Source organism: Setaria viridis, chromosome 5, assembly GCF_005286985.2.
Source record: "Setaria viridis chromosome 5, Setaria_viridis_v4.0, whole genome shotgun sequence".
Lineage (NCBI taxonomy): Eukaryota > Viridiplantae > Streptophyta > Magnoliopsida > Poales > Poaceae > Setaria > Setaria viridis.
The window spans coordinates 30,506,095-30,514,827 of record NC_048267.2 but is presented as its reverse complement, the minus strand read 5'-3'; the positions used below and the strand labels follow the sequence as shown (position 1 = coordinate 30,514,827).

Sequence of the window (8,733 nt, the reverse complement as noted above, 5' to 3'; positions counted from 1 at the left end):
TATTCCAGACCGGCGCGGCGGCTATCTCTGAGATTCGTTCACAGATCGATCTCGGGGGTGTCATGGCCGACTACGCGAGAGTGAGACCCGACCAACGAGGCGAGAACGGCGAAACTCCTCCCTTCGTTGCATGGCTCCTGGTGGTCCTGCGCCTTCGTCCTGCTGTTCTGTGGCTCGGCGTACCTGCTAGGCCGGGTTCGCTACGTGCACCCTCGCTTCTCTGTCCAAGTTTAAGGTCTCGAGAGCCTTGATGCGTCTGTCTCGGCGCCGGCCTTCAGCCTCACCATCCATGTGGACAACAACAGCATATGCGGCGAGTCTGCTGGGAGAACACGGCCGTGGTCATGTACTACAACGAGACGAGCGTCGTCGGGTGGAGCAGACTGCCTTCCTTCTGCGTGGGCAGGTGGTCGGCCGTGGACCTGGACGTGTCTCTGCCGAAAGGTGGCGTCTTACTGTCCCAGAGGCTGTGCGACAAGATGGTGCGCGACCGGCAGGGCCGAGGGATAGAGCTAAGCGTTGAGATCAAGCCGATTGATCCCAAGGACGGTTCCAGGACATGTATCCAAGTGTGCGACACCATGTTGGGTGAGCGTTCGACCGCATCGCCGTGCATCCCGTTTTGTGGGATAGCTTCAGCCAAGCGCTACTTTTAGCATTCAGTATGTATATGAATGAGATACACTGGCGCACTCCTGCCTCTAGATGTCTGTATGTCGACTTCGAATTTTTGATGTTGCACGCCAACCACCGCGTGAAAGAGGTTCTGTGCCAAGGGGTGTGCCCAGCGACTGCTGGCATTTTTTTTAGTTTGCTGCTCTAAGTATAGTATATAGGTCAACTCTTTTCTGTGCACTGATTGATTTGATTACTGAAAGCCTTTGGTAAAGAAACGCATGGACTCCATGTTCAAACCCAGTTTCTTCATAAATTGTCCAACACATACTAACTCAACGCAGCAAGCAAGTTGCCCTCAAAAGAAAAGGCCAACACAAGCAAGTTAAAAAGGCAACTGTGACACACCATCGTAACATGGCAGCAAGTAGTTGGTAAGAGAGCTCAAATAGTATAGCCCTAGAAGATGGGGTTTCACGAGCAATACTTAAGCTCTTCACAGTTCGTGCACAAGTATATATGTCAGTCTACAGAAAAATGAAATGATATTAGAATGTAGAGAGACAAGATTAAAAATCCGAACAATCTATAAAATAACAATTACAATTTCTAGTGCGGATATGTTTTGGTATGTTTTATCTACCCTATGCGCGGTTGGGATTGGAGATCCTCTGTCCTCTAGCTAGGGTTGCCTTCTATCCAGGTCAACGGGGTTCCTTTTTTGTTCTCCTATGTTGTCGCTCGATTCCTTTTCCGGGTCGTCGACCTCGTCGGCGTCATCGGTCTTCTACTTAGCCAAGAATCCAACAGTGACTGCCAATATACCCCAGTGGAGAGATGTCTTGCAGCGTTAAAAAGCTGGAGGTCTCGTTGGGCTGCTTGGTGGAGCTCCTCTTCTCCCGATTACGGTGCTCCTTCCCTGACTCTGGCGGATCATGATTACGGCGCTCCAACTAGGAGCAGCGGCAGAGGATCCGAGGATTGCTACGTCAAATTTATTTTTCTTCTGGGTCCTTTGTGTAAGATTGTGCAATGGAGTTTGTGTGCTGAGGCGTGTTGTAACTTTGATCTTCTCCAGGGTGATTTTTATAAACTTCATGGCAATCTAAATATATGGGCTCCAGCCCCTTCTGTAAAAAAAATTTGAACAATATGATCAAGTAGAATATATATAAATAAAAAGATACACATAAACACACAAAACCAAACAGCAGAAAATGTAAAAATCCAATATTTTGTACCACGTGTTTATCATATTAATTGATTCATGGCCTTGGGGGACTACCATTTCTTACTAACAGAGGAGCTAGAAACTTTCTAAGACAACACTGTCTACCCCTACCTAAGTAATAGCTTCATGGCTCAACATACAGTGTAGTTTCGGTTGTATCAACATACAAGAAAGAAGAAACAAAGTGCGGTAGCTAGAGGCAACTTTTTTTAGTCCTCAAACAAGTCTATATACTGTGTAGTACAATGCTAATGTTATTATCTTGCATAGAGCAGGAAATGGAAGGAAATAAAATTGGCGTATGCATTTGATTTGTAAATATAATATTGCAGATGATAAAATCATGTGTAGGGATGAACCTATAAAAAATTGTAAGATTAAATTATTATCTACTAATTGTTGAAATACTATTATAATAATGATTTTCAAATTCTTGTAGTATCTATGTTTATTATTAAAATGTTGCCATTTAGTTTCATGAAGAATGGATAATCTGCACAATAACCTAAACATTGGCAGTTTCCTCCATGAATAACACTTTAGTTAATTTATGAGGGAGACATTTTTTATTATAGATCTGAAAAAGAAAGAGCTCATACCTTGAATTTAGAAATTGTGACAGGTTCAAATCCGAATGGAAAGTCAGTTCTTTGTTAATTCTTTTGGCATGAACCCAACGTTGAGCTGACACATGAATAGCAGGACATGTCTTCCTTGCCAGGATATATGATTTCATTGGTTCAATTGGACAGATATCATTTCCATGTTGTGTACTTGCATATGCACCAGTTGATAGCTAGCAAGCTTATGAGCCAAAGAACAGCCAATAATTTGAGCCAAAACCCCAAATTCCTAACCTACGAAATTTGATATTAGAGAACAAGTACTATTACATGAATATAATCACGGAAGCTAATAAAAATTAGGAACAAAATATAACATCTTTCTTGCTTTATTCAATGATGCAAAGTACTCCCTTACATACAGATGGGGCAGCTTCTGATGTGATCACTAACGCTTCACCTTCTTGTGGTGCCGGCAGTAGGTCCTGCCCCACATGAAAGGCAGGGCCTGCACGTCTACATGGGTAATGATTGCTCTATGTGTACAATAATGACTTGGGCCTAAGATGGCAGCAACAAATGACTGCCAGTGGTAAGCTGTGAAGTAGAAAGATCTCTTATACTCTTATTGACATTGGTGGTGGTCGCGCTATAAAATGGAACACGTGATGTTGGACGCAATCTTGTCATAAAAGATATATAGATGCATCTACATGCATCTATGGAGATGATTTGTACAAGTTATTAAAATAACATTGACTTGTTGCATGAAACTAAGACAAAGTGAAGATTGTCTATTTGTCCCCGTTTGACACCCTCTCGATTCTTCTTCACCCTTATCATTGGCAATTGCAATTGCAGAAAACATGTAAGTAATCGCCATAAGCAAAAGTCAAGTACATGGTGACAATTGTAGCTTCCCCCAAGAGTATTCTAGGCTTTAACCGAATCCACAAATATCGGCGGCAAACTAATCTAAGGCTTTATGATAACTTAAAAGATCTAATATTATCATGAAATTCAGATTGTATATATATAAAAATTAACCCCAATATAGGGTAGCTATATATGCATGAGTGGATTACATCCATAGATAGGTAGATATGTAACAGAACCAAAGTTAACTTAAGCCAAACGTCTTGTAGTTAGCTTTAGCCAAAGAGCAAGTAAATTAAACATCTCATCCAAAAACAGTTATTAAACTATTACCTTCGGTCTAACCCAAAGTACTACTGCCCTATTAAGCCCAGATCATGCCACACTCTGCCATTATGTGCAAGAGGTTTCTAGACATGACCACAAAGAGCTCTCTAAGGGGGGTATTTTAAGCACATGTCTAGCTATCATGGAGGACAGATACACTAAATCTAATCAGTGTGATTACATAAAGCATGCTAAAAGTCTAATCTAGAATTGCGCTAGGAATAATCATATCCATGATAGTAGAAAGCATAAAAGTAAACACTCAGTCGGTAATAGATCGGAAGACATGATGAACTCTATTCAACATTGTATACATTATATCATCACCACCTATATATATCATATCTACAATGATGAAACATGTAGCTCCTAAACTCCAGTATGATCATTTCACTCAGGGTGATCACACTGGCTAGAATCTAGCCTAAGTCATATCCTAGACAAATCAAAGACTTGCAGGTGCCATCAACTTCGTATGGTGCGTGTCATTTGGTTTTATTATAAAATTCTAGTGGATGGATCCCTGATTTGAATCGAGGAACCCCCTCTATTTATACCCTGAGCAAACCAACACCAAATCAAATTGTGTCTGTTAGTTCAGTGGATGAACCGATTGGTTCACTTCCCTTTTTCACCTTCCCATGTTCCAATTTCACTCATCTTCAGGCATGTTAGTCCTGAGATCTTATGTAAACCTCTGGTTCAAATGGTACGTCAAATCAACGTCAAAATATTATGTGTTGGTTAGCACAATGCATGGTGTGTCGGCCATTACACCTTCCATTTTCATGTTCCCATGTATCTTTCATACTAAGTTTTGGATATGTAAGTGTTAAGTTCTTTTAGAAGCCTCCTAGATTAAGGTTCGTTGCCTTCGTACACAAGGTCGAGATTTGCGCCATGCCAGCCAACATGGGTTCAAATAGGGTCTTTTGGGCTTCATCTTTCCTGGACTTACGGTTCTAGATGGGCCCAAGTGGTATGTAACTAAAATGAAAGACAATAAATTATCTCTATTCTTGAGCGTCAACATATTACCATCGCTTACTAGCTATTTGTGTCGTTAGATTGCCAGCACTTGCAAGAAGACGATATGTATGAGACTATCTGGTAGTGAAAAAACCACATGACCTAACGGTCCACTTCAACGACTATGATTAATAATGGGTACTACTAATATGTAACAAAGTTAACACGTAAAATAAGAAGGATGATCATCAATTGATCCATACCATAAAATAAATCCACATCACAAACATGAGTCTATGAGTTTTACCATGTCATATTGACCATCGCCGATTGATTCTATCAAAGGGCATGTTTGGTTTAAGCCCATCTAGTCCAGCCAAATTTTGGTCGCGACCAAACTATGGGCTACACCAAAACGTTAGCAAAGTTGTGTTTAAATTATAGCTTGCCAAAAATTGCAAAATTTACTCGTCTCTTAGTATGCAATGTAGGGTCCATATGTCATTATTTTGTTTTGTATCGAAATATAGTTGAGTGATATCTTGTTTTGTTGGTTTAATTGGAACGGATATTAATATGCAATTATTAGACTCTAATCCCTCCATCCCACAAAGAGTGTCCTTTTAGAAAATTTAGACACAATAGTAGTCATAACAAATAACATCAATTAGCCATTTGATTGGTGCTACACGCTTCTCTATATGTTCCATTTTATTTGTGTGAGTGTTCTTTTAATTAGATTAGTCTTACTAGAAGCTAAAGGTACATTCTTTGTGACAAAAATTGAATACTAAAAGGATACTTATTTTGGAATGGATGGATGGAGGGAGCAAGTTACTTATGCGCACGCCAAAAATTTGGTTTGGTTAGTATCGGCAGTGAACCAATCGTGCCCTAAAAGGCTTTTAAGTTGGCCAATTCGGTAAGCGAAAATCATGCTGTCGTAAGCACACAAAATGGTACCTTTTGAAGACATTAATATAACCACTTGCGTACTGTACATTTACACGAGAGTCAAACAGTATCGTCACTTTGGAGCACATTATTGTTAGCGGGTCTGCCCATGTCCTTCCACTGGCAATGTATATCTCTGGCGATGTTGAGGGCGTCGGACGACGCGCCGAGCAGCCCCCGCTGAGAGAATCCGACGGTGTAGAGCCCGTTCTTCCCTCTCCAGCCGTTGGGGAAGGGGGTCTTGGGCATGCCTTCTCTCGTGAACACGTCACCTCCATCCTGCATAGTAGAAGATAACGAGGTTCATGAGCAAGGTCGCAAACAGTATACTCCTACATGAAGAAGAAATATTGTAAATGCAGCAAGTTATTAACTTGGCTGATTCTCGTTGCACACGTTGCATACAAATCGACCGTTCACCTTGAGGTATCGACAAGTATCTATCCACTGGACCCAAAGCGTATATCCAAACTCCCGAGTCCGTATACGAACCCGTCGTCCTCACCCTAGTCCTTGGATCAGCGCCAAGCCAGCGTTGGGGCCCCTGCTCCTGTGCCCGCGCCCATACCCCCGGGGTGACTCACTGACTCGATCACTTGGGCGCGGGTGAACACTTCGGGAGAAAGGAACGCGCGGCGCAGCGCGGGGCACGAGCTGCGCCTGCGCGCCCGGCATACACGAGAAGGGCAACGGGGGCAGGATGGCCGAACAGGGGTGACGACATGATGCGCGCTGCAGCAGCTGCTGCTCTGCTCGGCAAAGGGCAGGGCCCCGAACCAACAAACAAGCGAGTCCTTTTCGCCGGCGTCACTTTTCATCTTTGCCTTGCCCCTCGTTGCAGTACTAGGAAGGAGGAATGGGGGAGGTGAATTTACCTTGAGCCAGGACGGCACGTTGCTCCTGTACCCTGTGGCCAGTATTATTGCGTCGAACTGCTCCTCCTTGCCGTCCGCGAACCTGACCCCGCTCCGGGTCACCTCCTTCACTGCTCCCACTACCTGGCGATCATGTTTCGCATCAGCAACTCATTCAGCGGTAGGTTTGATGCAGGACGAGAGGTTAAAAACAGAGCCCGCTTCTCAGGGGGAAACCAATCGCAGAATTGGTGTGTGTGTGTGTGTGTGTGTGTGTGTGTGTGTGTGTGTGTGAGCAAGGCGAGCCTTAAAGCCGGGCTGGCATGCCAGATGAGGCACAGGCCCACGACCGCGCCCGGCCCGGGGTTCAAATTCCCATGGTTTGACTGGTCGTGCGTGTGGTGATTTTCTTCTTCTACTGCTGCTGCTCTCCTTTGGTGAAAGCATGGTGTAAATGCAAGTAGGCTGCCACTAACCTTAATTTTGCCGGTTTTGATGTGGCCTAGCGTCCCGACGTCCAGCACCGGGGTCCTGCCGGTGAGGTTCTTCAGCTCCATGGGCCCCGTCTTGGGCCGCCTCAGCCCGAGCTTGCCCGTGTCGCCCAGCGTCAGCCGCGCCGCCGCGAGGAGGATCCGGTCGACTACCTGGACGGAGAACAGCTTGAGCAGCGCCATGGCGATGCCGAACGTGGAGAGGCCAAGCATCTCCCGGGGTAGCACATGGACCTGCGCAAAACGCATCACATACTTGTAGCTTTAATTTCTGATGCGAACGAAAGAAGAGAGAACAAAGACGAAGAAGAATGTTATGGGTGCTGAGCATGGCACGGGACAAGACAGAGACATCCCCAACACCGTACCACATGTTAGTAGGTCTAATAATGCTTAGCGTGCCCAAATATGACCACGCACATTAAGGCATGCCCCAAAAAAGATCGCAGCAAAAACAAAGCGCGACGCGCGCAAAGACAATCATCCAAGGGGAAAGTGCTCAAGCAGGATGGCACAAAACTCGCAGCACTTGTACTTTCGCTGTCCAAAGCAAGACAACGGGAGTAGAAAACGACGGGTCCTAGCTAGGACTAGGAGTAAGTAAGCAAGCACGGGGATCATTAGTTACCGTGTTGCGCACCACCATGGAGGGCTTGGCGCCGTGCCGGCACAAATCCAGGCTGACCTCCATGCCGGAGTTGCCGCACCCCACCACCAGCACCTTCTTCCCCGAGAACACCTCGCCCGACTTGTAGTCGCGCGTGTGCATGACGCGCCCGGCGAACCGCGGTGCGCCGGGGAATTCCGGCTCGCGCGGCACCGCGTTCTCCCCCGTAGCCACCACGAGCCACCGCGCCAGGAGCAGCTCCCCGCCGGCCAGGCGCACCGCCCACGCGCCGGCGGCCGCGTCGAAGGCGGCCTCCTCGACGCGCGCGCCGAACCGCGGCGCGACGCCGGCGGCGGCGGCGTAGCTCTCCATGTAGGCCACGAACTGGTCCTTGGACGGGTACGCCGGGTAGCCCTCCGGGAACGGGAGCAGGGGCAGCTCGCAGAAGCGCTTGGGGAGGTGGAGCGTGAGGCGGTCGTAGGTGCGGTGGCGCCACGTGGACGCCAGCGAGTCGGACATCTCGAGCACCGTGGCTGGGACGCCGCGCGCCGCGAGGCACGCGGCCGCGGCCAGCCCCGACGGGCCCGCGCCGACGATGATGGCGCCGGGGACCCACGCCGGGCGGCGTCGTCCTTGCGCCTCGCCGTCCATCGCCTTCGAGCCTGCTGGCCAGGAACCGGATGGGTGCGTGTGTGGCTGCGTCCTTCTTTTTACCGTGTGGAGTTTACTGTGGGAGGGGTTTTATAGGGGTTCTGGGCAGAGAGCACGTACTACTCTTCATCGGCTGCAGACTTGTAGGGCTCTTGCAGCCGGCGAGCTCGTCTCGTAGTAGTGGTACTAGTAGGCAGAGTAGGAGTTTGTTTTTCAATTAATACTTCTATTTCGTAGTGGAATGGAGCCGTGTGACGCGAGTTCATGGGGTTTTTCCGCTTGGAAAACGAAATGTGAGTGTATGCTCCAATGCTCGCACCTCGTGGTGAGGCATGGTCCTCCACGCTAGCTAGTCATTGTGTATAGGTGGGTGGGTGTTACTAGCTAGGTCCTCCGTCGTCTGCGGTTGCAAATTTGGAATAGCACTTGTCACTCTCGCGCGCGCATGTGTCAAGGTCACTCTTTGTACTTTTCACAATCGGTTTTGGCTTGCGTGATTCAAATGTAGGAGTGGTTGCGGTGGGGGGAGAGTGGGAGCATCCTATACCCTCTAGCCGCCTGTATTTCAAGTGTGTTGGTTAGTGGATTAATGGTC

At 47.1% G+C, this 8,733-nt stretch overlaps 1 protein-coding gene across 1 annotated transcript; it reads right to left on the bottom strand.

Moving 5' to 3' along the window:
• Positions 1–5,517: 5,517 nt before the first annotated feature.
• On the bottom strand, positions 5,518–8,505 carry LOC117855568 (indole-3-pyruvate monooxygenase YUCCA1). Its single transcript, XM_034737954.2, has 4 exons — positions 7,509–8,505; positions 6,866–7,114; positions 6,411–6,533; positions 5,518–5,814 (listed from the first exon to the last, which is right to left on the bottom strand). The coding sequence occupies exons 1-4, from the start codon at positions 8,136–8,138 to the stop codon at positions 5,596–5,598; spliced, it is 1,221 nt and encodes a 406-aa protein (XP_034593845.1). The 5' UTR covers positions 8,139–8,505; the 3' UTR covers positions 5,518–5,595.
• Positions 8,506–8,733: the final 228 nt, after the last annotated feature.

Excerpts from the sequence above, each read along its gene's own strand:
- LOC117855568 (XM_034737954.2), bottom strand. The coding sequence starts at position 8,138 with ATGGACGGCGAGGCGCAAGGACGACGCCGCCCGGCGTGGGTCCCCGGC. Across the intron at positions 7,115-7,508 it reads CCATGGTGGTGCGCAACACG|GTCCATGTGCTACCCCGGGA; the intron begins GTAACTAATGAT and ends CGTTTTGCGCAG. Across the intron at positions 5,815-6,410 it reads ACGTGCCGTCCTGGCTCAAG|GATGGAGGTGACGTGTTCAC; the intron begins GTAAATTCACCT and ends TCTACTATGCAG.